The 19,005-nt window shown below is 30.0% G+C and overlaps 1 protein-coding gene across 4 annotated transcripts in view; it reads right to left on the bottom strand.

Moving 5' to 3' along the window:
• The window catches only part of LOC107455790 (uncharacterized), a 49,926-nt gene that overhangs the window by 21,526 nt on the left and 9,395 nt on the right, over window positions 1-19,005 (bottom strand). For all 4 annotated transcript variants that reach the window (XM_087160011.1, XM_016073499.5, XM_043052080.3 and 1 more), the window contains 7 exons: window positions 17,925-18,224; window positions 16,863-16,990; window positions 15,303-15,575; window positions 12,560-12,654; window positions 10,229-10,616; window positions 1,694-1,728; window positions 999-1,110 (listed from right to left, as the gene is read on the bottom strand). In XM_087160011.1, the coding sequence (XP_087016137.1) occupies window positions 999-1,110; window positions 1,694-1,728; window positions 10,229-10,616; window positions 12,560-12,654; window positions 15,303-15,575; window positions 16,863-16,990; window positions 17,925-18,224 (1,331 nt within the window). The remainder of the gene's footprint in view (window positions 1-998; window positions 1,111-1,693; window positions 1,729-10,228; window positions 10,617-12,559; window positions 12,655-15,302; window positions 15,576-16,862; window positions 16,991-17,924; window positions 18,225-19,005) is intronic.

Here is a 19,005-nt window from a genome sequence, read left to right as displayed (position 1 = left end):
TATTGATTACTGTGATTACACGTCAATGACATTCGATCCCTATTTTATATGCAAAAATATTTCTTAAATCTGATTCAATTCTCTAGTATATGAGTGAAACCATGCAATATAATTTCGAAATCATGCAATATAATTTCACAAATCATAAATTAATTTTTGCTCAAAATTAGTGAACATAATCTAGTAAGATAGAACTGCTTTATTACTAAATACAACATACATTTTCAGGTATTGTGGACAATAATCAATAGGAATTCAGGCATACAGTTATTTTGGAAAGTTTTAAAATGTTCTCAGTAATTTGTAGGTAAAAGCAAAACGGTTACTACAAGTCCATCAGTCGGACTGCAGCCTGATAAAAGGCTAAAATGCAGCAGTTTTAAAATACCACTGGTGGCAGAAAAAGGGAAATGCATGGAAAAATAATTAAAATAAATAAATTAAAATAGTTGTTTGCCAGCACTCAGAGGGTTTTCTAATTAGTTATAATTAATTTTCTATAACTTTCCTTTTATATTCACCTAAATAATTTAAAAACTTATGCATTTATTTTCAACACATGATTTTCAGACAGACAAACCAACAGATACAATTTTGATTTAGTCTACATATGAGAATTAGGAAATAATATATGAGACTATAAAAATTATTAACTGATACAACACTGCAACCTCTTTTATTAAGCGGACTAAAAGTGCTTCCTCTTCCAAAGAAGATGCCGACGTTTTAGAGCCCTAGATATTATTCTTTACAGATTATGGTTGGACATATTCCATTGTAACGTTTTCAATCTGATCAGCAGATAGCGGAATTTGAGGCCATGGCATTTTTGCATTAGATTATATTACAGGATATGCTTAATTAGTAATTAATTAGACATGCTAAATTAACACTGTACCAGTTCAAAAGAGTGATTTTTTCATGCTGCAACATCTGAGATTATTAGCTATCTTCTAATGTCTTCAAATAACAAAATATTTTACAGAATATCAACTCACTTCATTGTTTTTTTTCTCACATGCCACCTCATTCAAAAGATTGTCTCTTTCATTATTGCACTGTTCAAGTTCTTCCATCAGAGAATGGACTACATTTTCATTTTTCTTGAAGCTAAAATTTTTATTTCACCATCAAATATTTTAAAATATTAAAAAAACAAAAACAATGTTAAGCTCAATTAAACAACGAATGATTTATTAATTAAGGATAAAAATATTTCTACATTATTGTGCTCTCCCCACTTTAAAATTTATTCAAGTGCAGTATGACAAAATCACAATTTAATTATTAGTTAAATTGTGATTAATTATGTTTTATACTGTTGAATAAATTATGTGTTTAAAATAAAAAGAAATTAAATAGAAATGAATTAATGATTTTTAATGAATGTTTTGCTTATTGTAATATTTTTAATTACAATTATTACATTTATTAATTACCCTTTGAGTTTAAACTATATACTAAAATGAAATATAATAAATGAAAAATAATGTCCATAACAGTTTATCATAACTATTGTTTTTAAAGAAAAAGGAATGTAACTATGTATAATAATATGACATAAATGAAATTCTTTTTCATCATTAAAATATACTACTAAAAACTATATATTTTGATGAATTCATTGTGTACATATATATGAAACATATATACTATATATTTTTAAAAATATAATAAATAAATGTCGACTTACACAGCCTCTTGTTCTTGAAACTCTATAGTTTTAGCCTATTTTAAAAGAAAAAGCATTTTTAATAAAATATTATGTTTTCACAATTGATAAGTTAAGTTGATCAATGCATTTTGTAAGTGACATTTTGAAAACAGCAAAATTAAAGGTTAATTGAGTATAAACAATAAAATATGTTAAAATCAGAACAACATTTTGAAAACTTCAGGTGCATACCTCTACTTATGCTATGTTTACATGATGATGTGTGAATATTCCTATTATTCTAGAAAGTATTATTAGGATTGTATTTAAATTTAAATGTAATTTTATAATTTCTAGAAACTTATGAGCAATAAATCAATTTGGGAAAATTAATATCATGATATAAAGAAAAAACCAAGTGTAAGTATTGCATGGTTTGATTGCTATCGTCAGTTTGTTTTCAGGTAGAATAAAAGATTTACCTATTTAATAATAAATAACCTATATTATGCAGTAAACAGTACAAGTACAATAACAAAATAGGATGGCATGTATTTTAGTCTTCAAAATAAATAAGAAGTTGTAACCCAAAAATCTTATTATATGCTGCCACCTGTGCTTAGCTTTATTCGGTTAATCAACTGGCAGTTGAGCAAATGGGCAAAATTGAAAAAAAAAATTTTTCCAATTCACTATTTTCCTATCTAATAACATAGAAAAGCAGAACCGTCAGTGGGTTCAGAATTATTTGTCCAAAACAAAAAATTTTAACAGTTTCCAGTATAATTTTAGTAATGGAGCATTGAAAAACTCATAATAGTTTTAGGTCAATGAATGGAAACTTACAGCACTAATATAACCAGTGTAACCAGACCACTAAAATAACCAGTGTGAATTAATTAATGTTCCCTCATACCAATACTCAATTAAAATTTGTAATTGAGTTCAAGCCTTCTTTAATCGCATAATTTTAAAGTATGATGAAAACACAGTAAATATGCCTCTTAATATTTTTGTAGAAAAGTAATTTATTGGATCATTCCTCAATTTACCATTTAAAAATTCAATGATATAATAATTACCATACAGTTGATTAGAATATATCACTTTTAAAATCAGATAAAATAGATGAATCAATAACTGTGAAACTACAAAACTATGATTCCAGTTAAAATTTATAACCGCATTTGCTGAAAGCAATAATTGCATTGATCTCTGAATTCATTATCATAAAAATTTGGAAATGTAAAACTATTAATTGGGTTTCTATTCTATTGACTAAATTCTCAAAAAGTTTGAAATAATGAATCCTACTGCTAAGGATTCATTGCTATATACATGTTGATATATGTAATGCTAATCATATACATATAGGAACTATGTATATGATTAGCATTTTAACCATTCACAATTAGAGGACAGTCTTTAAGTTTGAAACTTTCGTGATAAATTTTACAAGCAAATTAATTAAAATAAATATTAGATCCAAAATTCATTGCTCAATTTTCCAAATTAGTTATTATAAAGTAGGAAGTTTATTGCCCACTTTATGTCCACGCAAGTCACTGCTCACCTCCTAACCCTTTAACAAAACAGTGGTTAGATGGGCATTCTTGCTCTTCCCGCACAGTGAATGTGATTGAAGGCTGATGTGGCAGACGTCTTCTTTTTTTGTGTTAATTGATTTATATTCTGTCCTGTATTCTATACTCATGTTAATAAATGTTTGTTAATTTAATTATAGTCCTTGCCTTTTCCCATACTTTGCCCCCAAAATATGGGCATGTTAACAATATTGTTGTCGGTAATAACAGCATGTCAATAGTATTTGTTCCCGCGCCAAATTAATTAAAAAAAGATCAAGAGATGGCGCTGGGAAGAGTCATGTGTATTAAGTGAAATAGAAATAAAAAAGATGGAGGAAGAGCAAGTCGTGTGTCCTTTATTGTGGTAAAAAACAAAAAAAAGAACCAGCTAAAAAGTTTTCTGATCGAATATTGTTCAGATGGTCCGTCGAGCCGGAGGGGGAATCCCGGTGAGCTCTTTCCAATCTTTATTTGAAATAATTAGTTAGGTGAATTTGTTGTTATAAAGTTTAATTGCATATTTTAAAATGGACGCATTAAAAATAAGAAAAAAAGTTTTGAAATCCGCTTTAACGCGGCATAAAGATAAAGTTGCGTCCACGTTAAAAAGTGTTGATAGTATACAATTAAAACTTTTTGAAACTAAAACTAATGAAATTTCAAATGATTTAAAATTAGTGTTTAATGGAATTTTTGAAGCTTGTAGTTCGGACGAGTTAGATGGTTATATGGAAGAAAAAGATAATATTGATGATTCTATCGATGAATTAAAAATAATGATTAACCGTCAACTGTCCGAAATCAAGGGTGAATCTTTGAATTTAACTACACCTGTAATAAGCGGTAGCATTAATGATATAAAATTACCAACACTTTCGATTCCAACCTTTAATGGTAAAATCGAAAATTGGATAATGTTCAAAGATATATTTAAAGCTAGTGTAATTGAAAACAAATCCATTTCTAACGCTATGAAATTGCAATATCTTAAAGGTAGTTGTAAAGATGAAGCAATAAGGGTAATAAATTCAATTTCCATTTCTGACGCAAATTTCGATATAGCGTGGAAATTATTAGAAGAAAGATATTCGAATAAACGTGAGCTATTAAATGCTATTATTAAAAAACTTGTGAATCAACCGAATATCACTGAAACAGCTAGTTCGATTTTGAATTCAATAGACATAACAAACGAGTGCGTTAGATCGCTAGATGTGTTAGAAAATAAAGTGGAAAATTTATCAGAAACAATGATAGTTTTCATAATTGTTGAAAAATTTGATAAGTCGCTTCGTTACTGGTGGGAAAAAGAATTAAAGAATTCGGACGAATTCGGTACACTAAGTCAATTACTTTCCTTTCTACAAGGTCAAGCTAGAACGCTTCAAAATAGTAAAATGAAAGAAGGGAAATTAAACCGTAATTCGCAAAATAAAATTATGAGTATGGTTTCAACAAACGAGAAAAATAATAATTTAAGATGCATTAAATGTAATCGAGAGGAATTGCACGGATTATATAAATGTCCCGAATTTATTTCTCTTTCCGTGCATGAAAGATACGAATTTGTAAGAAAGAACAATCTTTGTTTTAATTGCTTAAAACGGCATTCAGTTAAAAATTGCTCATCTAATTATCGCTGTCAAAAATGCCATAAAAAACATTCCGTGATGCTTCATTTTGAAAATTATAAACAAAACGATAATGAAGTCAAAACAACTGGTGATTCATTTTCGATTCCGAACTCCCAGGAAATGTTGGCGCCGTCGAAACTTAATCCAAATGCAGATAGTTTCAATTCTTCGAATAATCAAAACACATTTTCTGCCACATCTGTGCAGAGAATGAATCATGAAAAAATTGTTTTTCTTTCGACCGCTTATTTATTCATAATAAATTGTTGTGGAAAATTAATAAAGGTTCGAGCTTTATTAGATCAAGGGAGTATGTCATGTTTTATTAGAACTGAGTTGGCAGATTTATTGGGCATAAAAAAGGAAAAAGTTTCTTTTACGGTTTCGGGTCTAAGTAATGCTAAAATAAATGTAAAATCTAAAATAAATGCAGTGATTTCTAATGGATTTGGTTTCAATTTTTCATTAGAGTTTTTATGCGTATCTAGCATATCGGATGCTATCCCAACTAATCGTATTGCATTTCCAATTAACTGTATTCCCGAAAATGTAAATTTAGCGGATCCCAAATTCTACCAACCTGGAAAGATCGATGTTTTATTAGGAGCTGAGATTTTCTATGAAATATTAAAATTCGGACAAATTGAAATTCCCGATACGAATTTAAAATTACAAAATTCTGTCTTTGGCTATATAGCCACAGGTACAGTTTCAAGGTCTGCATGTGAGAATCCGCAAAAGACTCATTGTGGACTAATTTACGATTGTAATGATTTAGAAAGCGATATTAAAAAATTTTGGGAACTTGAATCAATAGGGATTAAGGACGATCCTGGGTTTAATGAGTTAGAGCAATCCTTAGAAACCTTTGAAAAAACTGTGCGGTATAAAAATAACCGGTATGAGGTAGAGTTACCTTGGAAAAGAGATTGGAGAGAGCTCAATGATAATTTTAAAGTTGCGGAAAAAAGATTAAATTCACTTATGAAAAGATTTCAAAGAGATTCTGATCTCCATTTAGAATATTCGAACACTTTGCTTGAATATAAAAATCAGAACATTATTGAAAAAGTTACTGAAGCAACTAAACCTAACGATAGAGCTGTCTATTATTTACCACATCAACCGGTTATCAGAGAGGAAAGTCAGACTACAAAATTGCGCATAGTTTTTGATGCGAGTTCGAGTAAGGATTTCAAAAGTTTAAGCCTGAATGACTGCCTGTGGGTTGGAGAAAATCTTAATTCCAAGATTTTCGATATATTAATAAGCTTCAGGTTGAACAAAATCGCCTTTATCGCCGATATTGAGAAAGCTTTCCTACAGGTATCACTTTCTGAAAAAGATAGAGACGCTGTAAGATTCTTGTGGAAGGAAGATGGAATTCTTCATACTTATAGATTCAGCCGAGTGCTCTTCGGTGTAACAAGCAGCCCGTTTCTTCTTTCTGCGACAATAAGAAAACACCTGAAGTTATTTCAAGACATGTATCCCCTTACTGCAGACTGTTTGCGTCGATCCTTTTACGTCGACGATTTCATTTCGGGAGCGGACAGTTTGGAAGAAGCTATAACTGTTTCTAAAGAATCTCTAAATATCATGGAAAAGGCTAGCATGGTATTGCGAAAATGGAAGACTAACAGCGAAATTTTGAGGCAACTGTGGAAAAATGAAGGTTTTCAAAGTGATCCAAACAACATAGAAACACATCCAACTAAAGTTTTAGGGATGACGTGGAACATAGAGGACGATAACTTCATTTTGGATATGCCTAACATATCAGATATACCCTTTCAAGAAAATACTAAGCGATCGCTCATGAGAATGATAGGGAAAATATACGATCCACTGGGGTTGTTAGTTCCATATACGTTAAGAATAAAGTGTTTAATGCAAGAATTGTGGTCAAAAGGTATATCGTGGGACGACGAACTTCCACTTAACATCAAAGAGCAGTGGGTTCAGTGGTGTTCTGAGATTCCTGTTTTAAAAAATGCGAAGGTTCCTCGATATGTGCCGAACTCTTGCTCTGATGAGGAAAACGCAATACTGGAGATACATGGATTTTGCGACGCGAGTGCAAAAGCTTATGGCGCGTCAATTTATATTAGATTTTTAAAAGAAAATACCATAGAAGTAAAATTGCTTACATCTAAATGCCGTGTTGCCCCCTTAAAAAAAATGACTTTACCGAGATTGGAGCTTCTCGGTGCCTTATTGTTAGCCCGATTGGCTAACAAAGTAAAACAAATAATGGATCAAAAACGAATATCGGATGTTTTTTTGTACACCGATTCAAAAATAGCTTTATACTGGATTAAAGGATCCTGTAAAAAATGGAAATCTTTCGTAGCTAATAGAGTTACGGAGATACAAAAACTGACTGACACCAATTCTTGGTCACATTGTGCTGGCAAGAACAATCCAGCAGACTTTGTGACTAGGGGTACTTCTGCTGAATTTCTTCTTGGCAACGATGTGTGGTGGAATGGCCCTCAGTTTTTGAGAGACAAAACTGATCTTTCAACAGAGGGTGATCTGATGCCAGTTTCAATCGATGACATTTCAGACGAACTAAAGAAAAATAATGACATTGACGATTTTCAATTTAATTTTACTTGTCTTAATCATGATTCCATTATTGATGATATTCTCAAACTTAGTAATAATTTTATAACTATTATTCGTATTATGTGTTATATTCTTAGATTCATTAATAATGTAAAAGGTAATAATAGGATTATCGGACACCTTACGCATGAAGAACTAAGGAAAGCAGAGGTAAAAGTTCTTCAAATTGTTCAACAGGATCATTTTATGCAGGAAATAAAAAATCTCAAAGAAGGTAAGAGTGTTCCAAATAATAGTAAGGTGAGATCCTTAAATTGTTTCTTGGATAATAACTTTATTTTGAAAGTGGGTGGAAGATTAAAAAATTCTAACTTAAGTATTAATAAAAAACATCCCATAGTATTGCAAGATAAACACCCACTTACTTCGATTATTGTAAGATATTATCATTTAATCTATTTACACGTAGGTTCTAATACATTGTTATATCTTTTAAGACAAAAATTTTGGATAATGAATGGGCGTAACATTTGTAGAAAAATTGTACACGAATGTCTTGTTTGTTATAAAAGTAAACCTGTATTGGAGAATCAAATTATGGCAGATTTGCCAAAAGAAAGAGTAACCCCTAGTTTTCCCTTTATGAATGTGGGGACCGATTTCTGTGGTCCGTTCTATGTAAAGTTTAAAAACCAACGTAAGGGACAATTGAATAAAGTATACGTGTGTATATTTATATGCCTGAGCACTAAAGCCATTCATTTAGAATTCGTAACAGATCTTACATCTGAAGCATTTATTGCATGTTTGAAACGTTTTTTTGGTCGTCGTGGCAAATGCTCTAAATTGTTTAGTGACAATGCAAAAAATTTCGTTGGTGCTAGTGTAGAACTTAAAAAACTACATAGAATGGTTAAGTATCCTGATGAGATCTTAGCAAAATTTCTTTCCAGTCAAGAAATTGAGTTTAAATTTATACCTCCGAAATCACCAAATTTCGGAGGAATTTGGGAATCGGGTGTAAAATCCTTTAAGCATCATTTAAAACGTGTAGTCGGAAATTCTCATTTAACTCTTGAAGAGTTCGTTACAATAATTGTGGAAATAGAAAGTGTTCTTAATTCAAGACCACTTACTCCGTTGTCCTCCGAGTTTGATAATTTTGAAATTTTGTCCCCCGGACATTTTTTAATAGGCCGCCCCTTAACTTCCATTGTTGAGCCTCAGATTGTTGACATTCCTGAAAATAAACTTTCTAAATGGAAAAAAATTACTAAATACAGTCAACAAATTTGGAAGCTCTGGAAACGAGATTATCTATCCCATTTGCAACAACGGGGTAAGTGGATGTTTCCTAAAAACAATGTTAAAGTAGGTTCATTAGTTTTGATTAAAGACGAAAGTATGCCTAGTACCAAATGGTTGACTGGAAGAATATCGGAAATTATTTTCGGTAAGGATGAAAAGGTACGAGTTGTCAATATAAGGTTGGCCAATGGCAATTTGTTGAAAAGAAATGTTCGTGATATTTGTCTATTGCCTATCAATGATAATTAAAATTTTGTTATACTTTACTAATTTACTTGATTGTGTGAATATTGTTGAATTTAAATGTTTTCCATATATTGCTTATTTTGTATTCTATATATATTGATTCTATATGTTATCATTTATTTAGTTTGAAACCCTTAAGGTTTCAAGGTCGGGAGTATGTTCCCGCGCCAAATTAATTAAAAAAAGATCAAGAGATGGCGCTGGGAAGAGTCATGTGTATTAAGTGAAATAGAAATAAAAAAGATGGAGGAAGAGCAAGTCGTGTGTCCTTTATTGTGGTAAAAAACAAAAAAAAGAACCAGCTAAAAAGTTTTCTGATCGAATATTGTTCAGTATTGATATTTTTATTTTTAAAAAAATCACAAGAATACCAATAATAATAACAGAGCAATGGAAGATATCAGGATTTCAAAAAAATCCAAGTAAACATTCATAACAGTAATTGCCGAAAAAATGATCAAAACAATACATATATTTACAATTGAATCAATGTGAGTTGTCAGCGATAAAGTGAAGGCTCAGATGTAAGATTAAAAACGTGCATAACATATTAAAAATATTGGATCGCTTTTATTTCAACAAAATTAAAAAAAGTGACAAATGTACTGCAATGAATAATTTTTCTCCTACAAATTTCAATACCCACTCAAAGTCATATTTAATAAAAATGTAAAATAGTGTGTTCTTTAAGATAATGGAAGAAAGAACATCATTTCTAGAACAAACTAAATTTTAAACTTTTGCAATTTTTCTTTTTATATTATCAATTTGAAATTCTAGCTGATTCAGCCAGTCATTGCCACATTTTTTTTTAATTCTCAAATAAGAATAGAGAAATCACTAATATCTCCTCCAATGCACTAGAAAAGCATCTTTTAAATATAATTTTGAAGAAAAAAATCTTTCGCAAATTTCTGCAGAAAAAAACAACACAATTTTTAACTTCCCAAAGGAAAATTCTTTCGGCACGAATTCAATTAGGTTCTGGGACTATGTCGCCGTGATTCTGCCACGGGCCCTTATAGAAGAGCCACCTTTGGCGCAAAAAAGTATTCGACAAAAATGCTGCAAGAATCTAATGGAAGTTAAATTTAGGAAGGGGGGAGGAGAGGTCACACAAGGAAAGTAATTTAAGCTTTGTTTGGTGGGGTATCACAAAATCCACTTGCAGGGACTCATGTGACCATCCACCAAAATTTATTCAGAGTTAGATGTACAAATAAACTTACCTCTAATGAGCCTTGCAACTGAATGGCATTTTGCTCAGAACTATTCAGCTGATGCTTCAGTTCCTCCAGTCTTTGCCGAAGAGATGAATTCTCAGCTTCCAAGCTGCTGCACACAGATTGAGCATTCTGAAGTTCTTGAACTAAGGATGCACGGGCATTGTCAGCCTGCTGTATCTTATTACTTAGCTCATTGATGCGCTGTTTGTAGTTATAATCGTCTTCCTGGTGAGAACTGATTATCTGCTCCAGTTGGTGGATTTCACGATGGAGGTCTTCTTGAGTCTGCTGCATCGTTGATTGGTGAGATTCAAACTTTTCTCGAGAAGACCTCAGCTGATCTATCTCATGCTGAAGGCGGGAGATTTCCATAGAGCTTCGTTGATTTTTTCTACATTAAATAAATATTAATTACTTTAAGTTAATGCAAATGAATAAAGTTTAGAGATTAAAAATCTGTCAATGTAATAATATTGCTTAAAGACAAAAAATATTTCATAATGTAGTTTTAACTTACATGCGCATAGTTACCTTTAAGTATATTCATGCATATTAATATTAGCTTTACTACAAATATATACATTTATTGCTCTCAAAATGAATAACTAACAATTAGTTAATTTTAAATTAGAAATCAATATTGTTTGATTGAGTCTAAAATCATTAGTTATGAAGAGAGAAATATGGGGTTAATTTGCAACTAGGACTGGGCTATAAATCGATATATCGCGGCATATCGATTTAACGCCTGTATCGGCAGGCCGATATAGCGATACAAGATATAGCGATATACGATTTAGTGATACAAGACACGAAAGGATATCTTACGTTACGATGCCAACTCGCGCTAGAGAAGATGATGTTTGTATCGTTATATTGAAACGGCCTTGATTGATGAGCGGTAGAATCAGAATCAGTTTTGAGAACATATATCGTGATCGTGCATGCTCGTTTCCGCACCTCTTAGTTTCTTTTTCTTCTTTGTCGCGACTTGATATCATTTCTTGTAGTTTATTTTCAGTGGAACTGAATTTGTGATCGCCATCGTTACCTTGTTCTGAACGTAATCTATTATTGAAAAGAATATATAAAGAAGTGTTTCTTAATTAATTTAGGTAAATTTTTTTTGAAACAAAACTTTCTTTTTTATTTTTAAATATGAAAATTATTTTTGATATTATATGTTTAAGCATTATTTTACATTATTGAATTTATTACAAACGGAAATATATTTTAAGGTGCCCATAAAGAATTAAATAAAAAAGTAATTAAATTTAATAGGCTATTTTTTACTTTATTTTAATTTATTAAAAACTTTTTGGATAAAATAATAATTTAATGGGTTTTTATTACTGATTTTAAATTTATAAATCTTTAGTTGTTTTCATTTTTATAAATAAAATTATAACAAAACTTATTTTTCCTCTTTTGGATTTGGACATAAGTCAATCAACTTTGTTATTCAAACAAATTAGTAATGTTTGCGATTGCGACTTCTTTTTTTAAAATCATTTAGCACTTCGTTTTATTAAAGAGTATAATCGTGTTTTTTAATTTTCTTTCAATATTGTCAGTTGAATATATTATCGAATATCATAATTCTTTTGTTTTTATTTTTAAGAAACTAAACCTTACTTTGTTTTTTTGTTCAGAATTTGGTAATTATTCAATTTAACTTTATTATTTATGTGAAATAATAATGATAAAAAATAGTGTTGTTTTAAAAGTGTTGTTTTTTTTAAAAACTTATTTAGCACTTTGTTTTAAGCATACAAATAATTTTTATCGAACTTATTTTTTAAATTTTCTTTCTATATTGTTAGGTAAATATATTGATAAATTTCAATTTTATTTATTTTTTTATTATTTATTTTTAAACTAAGAAATCTTTCGTTATTTGTGCAATCATTTTTAGAAAATATAACTTTAATATTTTTCTTAAGCAAAACATATACATCAAATTCATAAATTGATTTAAATCAATCTGAGTATGAAGTTTTGATAGAAATCCGACTTTATGCGCCTTACAAGTAAATGAATTTCAAAAATACTATATCGCTATACATTGCTATATCACGATGCAAAACTGACGATGCATCACAATATAAAATTTCTTATATCGCCCAGTCCTATTTGTAACATAAGGGTTCACTTTATGATTTATTTTCCACGACTAAATCCAATAAGATCATAAATCAAGAGGGCCATCGGACAAACTGATATCTGTGATAGGCTATTAACCTCCTTGAAATAGGTTGATAAATTAAAAACATGCCAAATTTATAACTAACCAGGAAAATAATTTATATTTTTAAAAAAAACTAAGCAATTTACTCTGATTCCATTCTATTCATGGACTGCAGTTGACTATTTTCTTCTTGTAATCTCTGAATAGCAAGAGCATGTTCTTCTTTCATCATGCTTTTCATCTATAAGGAAGAAAATTAATTATACATCATATAAAAAATATCAAAATTGTACATAATTTTTTTTTAAAAAAAAAGAAGAAAAAAACTATATTAGTCTGTTTCAGAATTTCAGATATTGAAGATTCTTAAAAAATTGAGGGTTAGATACTGTTTCAGAATGATTCAGTGGCGAATGGGTGTCTTAATTAAAGAAACCATATTTAATAACAAACAAATTTAATAAGCAATAAAACGATTTGATACGAAATGGGGCTCGCCAATGAGTCATCCAGTTCAATCCATTGCCTGCCACATAAGTGATTACAGAATTATTGCGAGTGATTACAATGCCCTCTTTTGGTCAGGCAGAAATTCGTAACAGATACTCTTGCAGAAGCAGTCAATCCACTTTCATCAACTGTTGCATTCATGAAACCTGATTTGCTGAGAAGGGTTAAAAAATATGAGGGGAAAGTTTTATTAGTATAAAAAGTAACACAGGTTTTGAATATTAAAGGACTTTGTATCAATTCTCATCTGCTTAAAATTATTATAAGCCCTAAAAATAATCAAAAGCACTTTTTTAAAAATTAATTTTATTGAAAGATAACAATCCAAAATTTGCACCATTATTAAAGTATGAGTTTTTAAGTAGAACTACAGCATCATAGACCACATGAAACATACCTACTGCAATTGGCTTCAGTGTGAATTAAACAAGGGTGAATTCTTCAAAGCATAATATTCACCAAGAAAATCTGACTGTGAGTGTTAGGTTCTTTAGCACAGGGGTGATACATTTTGATTTTTTGTAACCTAGCACATCAATCACAATAGAAATATACTGCAACTAACTAGAAAAAATTTTCAAAAATTTGGGGAAAAATAGCTTAGATTGATAAAAAAAAAATCATCTCCTGTCTTATCACATGGCATTGCCAAACGACAAAATGCACAAATGGCTATGGCAAAACTACAGGAATTAAAACTTCTTCATTATCCATCATTTTATCATGCTCACTAGACATAGCTCACACTAAATACCACTATTTTTTACATTATACAACTTTTTAATACTAGGAGCGCTGACCAGACTGTGTAGGGGTCAGGGAACTGGCCTTGCATCAGAAAGGTTCTGGGTTCGAATCATGGATGTTCTTTCATTCTCTGTACTATCTGTCCTTAGTGTGGGAGCAATGTTGGTGCCCCTGAACTTGTGGCCAACAAATCTGCCCCTGTAAATGCCTGAATTGATGAAAGGTTAACACATGTGGGCATCGGAAATAAAAAAACTTTTTAATAGGAAAACAATTTAACTTTAAATATGCTGAAAAACTGCCCTTCCAGGAATCTATTTACTCTTCTCCGCCAGTCAAAATTGTCTGAACAACCTGCTGCGCAGGTGACAAAGGAGAAGAGAAAATACAGGTACATGCTTTGATGAAAATAATAATTCCTTATAATCAAGAGGTTATCAACCAACTTTGTTTTTCTTTTCAACAAATTTCTTACTTGATGACCCAATGTCTTACCCTTCATTCATAGTAGGGGTTCCTAAACTTTTTCAATTCACAGCATTTTTTTTTTTTTTTTTGTGATTAAGATTTCACCATAACTCCCAAACTCAAATGAAAATAAAATTATATAATTTCATTAATTTAACAAATGTAGCACTCGCTTTGGGGATCACTGTCTGTAGCAAGAGATAAGGCTAACAGTAAGGTAAAAATATATAGCTGTTGGTGTCTAATTGAAGTAGATGATGAAAACAGGATCATAATGATAATAAAACTCTTATTTCATTGTAGACCTCGAAGTGCAAAATAAAAAGAATATTGTTATCCAAGTAAGATTATAAATTTTTGCATAATATTAATAAGGAGAGAATATGGGACCTGCTGATCATAAGTTATTACAAAAGCAGTATTAAATCAATGCTTTTGAAGTACAAGAGAGATCCATCATAGGCACATGATCAAAAAAATGCACTGCCAAAAATAAAATCAGACAGTCTCACATCTTAGTATCTAAATAATTTGGCTGATGAATTAAGGCCAAAAAGTTAATTGGAAATTAACGTAAACCTAATAACGCACGAGCTAATGTTTTATATGGATGAAGAAAGAAAAATTAAAAATAGATTTTGATGCTCAGTTGTTGTGACATTGATAAACATTTAGTTAACACTTGCAATGAAATAAAAAGTTAGCTGTTACATTTATTTAGAATAAAAGTATTTGAATTTGCTTTTTATAAAATTGAATTAAAAATAAATAACTGACTTTATTTAAAGAGGGAATGATTAAATTTAAGAAATAATGGAAATTTAAAAGCTAGGAAATATGTAGGTAATACCTATAATGGCATCACATATACTAACTTAACTTAGAGATCAATACTAAGAGATTTTTCTAATAGGTTACAGAGATACAGATTTGATACAATTTCTGTTATATTAATGAATCATAAATTTAACACTAAACAAATTTTGAAGAAAAATTTTCACATATATACCAAGAAAAGATTCACGATTATAAATAAAAATATTTAAGAAAAACTTGTGTTATACTTAAAACTGTAAGAATGTAAAGAAAAATTTTCAGAAAACAATAATTATAATAAATTCAATATTAGATTAACATATTATTTTTAAATAAGAAATAACATACTTTTTTCATTTTGGATTGCAGAGCTGAAATTTCATCATTGTAATGCTTTTGCTTACGTTGCATCATATCATGCAATCCTTTGATTTCTTGCTGCTCTTGATTTAAAGCAGTTCTAAGAGATTTTTCAACAGCAGAAGCTTGTGATTTTGTATCCCCTAATTCCTGTAAGAGGTCACAAATTTTCTCATTTGCCGCTTGAGATGATTTCTGCTCATTCCTGAGCGCATCTTCCTTTTCTTGAATTATTTTCTTCAATGCTTGAAATTCACTTTTCTACAAAAATAATTATATGAGTAAAAAAACTTTGAATTCAAACATAATTTGAAATCTTCTTTTGAAATAGGAAATACAAACAAGTTTAATTAACAAATTAATGTAAATATGAGAATTATTTGATCCTTGTAACCAATGATGGAAAGCTAAATGTTTATATACCAAAACTTGAAAACTCCACAGCAAATGGGGGAGAGAGTATATTTTCTATATTTAAATAAAAGAATATACTGTATTAAAATAGATCAATAAAATAAATTGCAATACATTTTTATTAACCGACAGAGCATCAGTCCTGGCTTTTTCCAAACTTTCAGATGCAAAAAAATGATCTTAATGATCTAAAAAAAATTTTAAATTCCCGAAGGAAAAATTTTTCTGCAAGAACTCTGTAATGTTCTGGAACTATGTAACCTCGCTACTGATTATTTATATTCTTTAAGAGGATAAAAAACCTACATTTTTCATCATCTCCCATTCACTGCTTATTTACTCTTCCCCAACTATAAAATGACACTTGATTTGAATTTGCAATTTATAAAATTATTCAAATCATTGTAAATTTGCATTTTGATTTGAAGTTTTCTATAGGAAAAAAAATTTATCATAAAATTTTTTTAAGATATGCCTTTGGCTAAGAATTAAATTTGGCTAATACTTTTGGTATTTGACTATACTTACTAATAATTTGAAGTCCTTAGCACGAGTCCTGATACTGCGTAAATAAAATGAAATAACCGAATGAATAAATAAAACCAAAAATAAAATAATCCTAAAATCAAAAAAAAATAATAATAATTAATTTTAAAAAAAACTGATTCATCATTTTCTAACAGAGAAAAAGAGTGTAAAAATGCAAACATAACAAATCTTCATTATGAATAACGATCAATAGAATGTAGTATTAACAAAGTTATTTAATTTACATTCAAAATTATTTAATTTACATTATGTGGTGATTATAAAAAATTTTAAGAACACTATTCTTAAATAATAATAATATATTTGTTGTTGTTGTTGTTCATTTACGTCACACTAGAGCTGCACAATGGGCTATTGGCGACAATCTGGGAAACATCCCTGAAGATGATCCGAAGACATGCCATCACAATTTTGATCCTCTGCTATATAATATATTTATATATATTTAGCATTTAAATATAATAATATATTTAGCATTTAAAGACAGAATGTATTTAAAAGCAATCACAAAGTTTACTTTTCCTAATTAAAACCAACATTGCCTTATAAACATACTAAACACTAGGAAAATTTTAGTTATTATACCTTCTTCTCATTAACTTTGAGGCGTGATGAAAGAGCATCAATTATACGCTGCAGTTCTTCATCGTTCAACTGTATCATTTTAATCACACTCAAAACTTTGGTTTCATTCCACTCAATAAGTTCAGAACCTAATATAAAACAACTTGCATCATATAAATGATTAATAAAGACATCATAATTATCATCATTCTATATTTCATTTATCCTAAATTTTTCTAAAGATATATTTAAAGTATTTACAAAACTTATGCTTTAATATTTTCTTTTTTAAATAAATTTGATTTAAAATAGTTTTCATTACCACTTCATGTCGACAATCTCAATATAAAGAAGTTCTGTAACTCAGTTTTCTATAATTTTAAGCGTAATTGAAATTGAAATATTTTCTTTTCCATTTATTTGACAAAATTATCAAACTAGAAAAGAAAAGAAAGATTGCAAAAAAAAAATTTTCTTTCACGTGTGGAATTTTGATGTAGTGCACGCGATACATAGTAGATGTGTAGGTAGCAAGAAAAGCATTGAATTCTCTGCAAATCAATAAGAAAGGCACCTGGACTGTTGCAAATTGCAGAATTTTTTGTCCACCTGCATTTACTTGTCTAGTTACACTTGGAAAAAAACACAATAATCAAAATGTTAAAGACAAAACAGACTTTCTGAAACACTGGTATAATGCCCAAGATGGGTGAAAAAATACTACTGTTGCACTAAAAATTTCTTAGCAGAAACTAAAATGTTCTATTAAATGATAAGAATCACAACCTGAATGATAACAGGGTGAATTTTAACCATAAGTGAAGATATAATGGCAAAGATGGAGAATTGGAATCTGATTGCCAACTTTTGAATAATTGTCTTTTCAATTTACAGCTGAAAAAATAAAAATTATTATTCAGTACTATATATTTATGATAGTAAAATTAAAATTCCGTGTTTCCAGACACTTTTCATTTATCATTATCAAATCACATAAATTTTTAAAAAAAGATCACATTAAGTCACCCCTACTTAAATCTAATAAAAATGTATTATACAATTTTGTAGAGTAGCTTATGTTACCTGACTCTGAAAGATCTGCCTTATTTCTTTTCTTTTTCAGAGGAGACTTTTTAATGGGTCTTGAGACATCTGTCATTTCAGCCTTGTCCTGAAATTCTCCAATATGTGCAGTTGGAGATTCCGAACTTTGACTTTTGTAATCCTCCTTTGTGCAAATAATTTTATCAGCAAACAGTGGTGTTTGATTTTCTTTGCATGTTTGTGAAATATCTGGTAAGCTACTAACTGATGGCAACTCATCTGTCTCATCAGAAGAAGATAACTGCTGCGCTTGATCTTTTGAATATTGAGTCGGTATAACTAATTTGCAAAAAAAAAACAACTTATTAGTATTAGTTTACAGTTAAAAATAACAGTTGTTCCAATGAAAGATGATTTATAAAATATAGGTGTTACGTAGTAATCATCTTTTATACATATTTTTAGAATCTTTGGGAAAAAAATGAAGTAAAATATTATTTACATACAATTACAGTTGAACTTCGATAACTCGAAGTCTCAGGGGACCCTCAAAAATATTCGACTTATCTGAAGTTCGAGTTAACTCGAACTCCTTTCCTCTGGCCCTCAAGTGGCCTGTGCTATAAAATATGTACATTTGCATGCATTTTAATTTTTTAATAGCATATGGAAACAATATGAGAATAATAAGGTCCAATGCTTTATTGAAACTCATAAAATCTGGCTTCACTACATAATATGTACTACATAAATCTCATTTGAAAAAAGTGGTTAGTTTTGTTTGTTTAAATTTTATAAGGTTGTTGGCATTCACACAGTCACTTAATTTTTGAACACAGTTAAATAGGGTGTTATCTGCATCATCGGCGGTCTCCAGGTATTGTTGTAAGATGTGAACAACGTCATATGCTTGTTTGCCTGTTGGAGGTGAGGGGCTATCAGATTCCTCTTCGTCCTCATCTCCTTCTGGTTCTCCGCAAATTAAACTCACTCTTGCTTTGTCAGACAAGGGTTCTGAGGTTGTGATGTTGTCATCGATGCACATGAAATCTCTTAACTGTTCCCAGTCCATATCCCCCATGCCTTCAAAGAGATCCCAATCGTCGGCTTCCGCTTCATT

This window comes from Parasteatoda tepidariorum, chromosome 3, assembly GCF_982258835.1.
Source record: "Parasteatoda tepidariorum strain Cologne lab strain chromosome 3, Ptep-v5.0, whole genome shotgun sequence".
In the NCBI taxonomy this organism is placed as follows: domain Eukaryota; kingdom Metazoa; phylum Arthropoda; class Arachnida; order Araneae; family Theridiidae; genus Parasteatoda; species Parasteatoda tepidariorum.
This window is presented reverse-complemented; position numbering and strand designations above follow the sequence as displayed.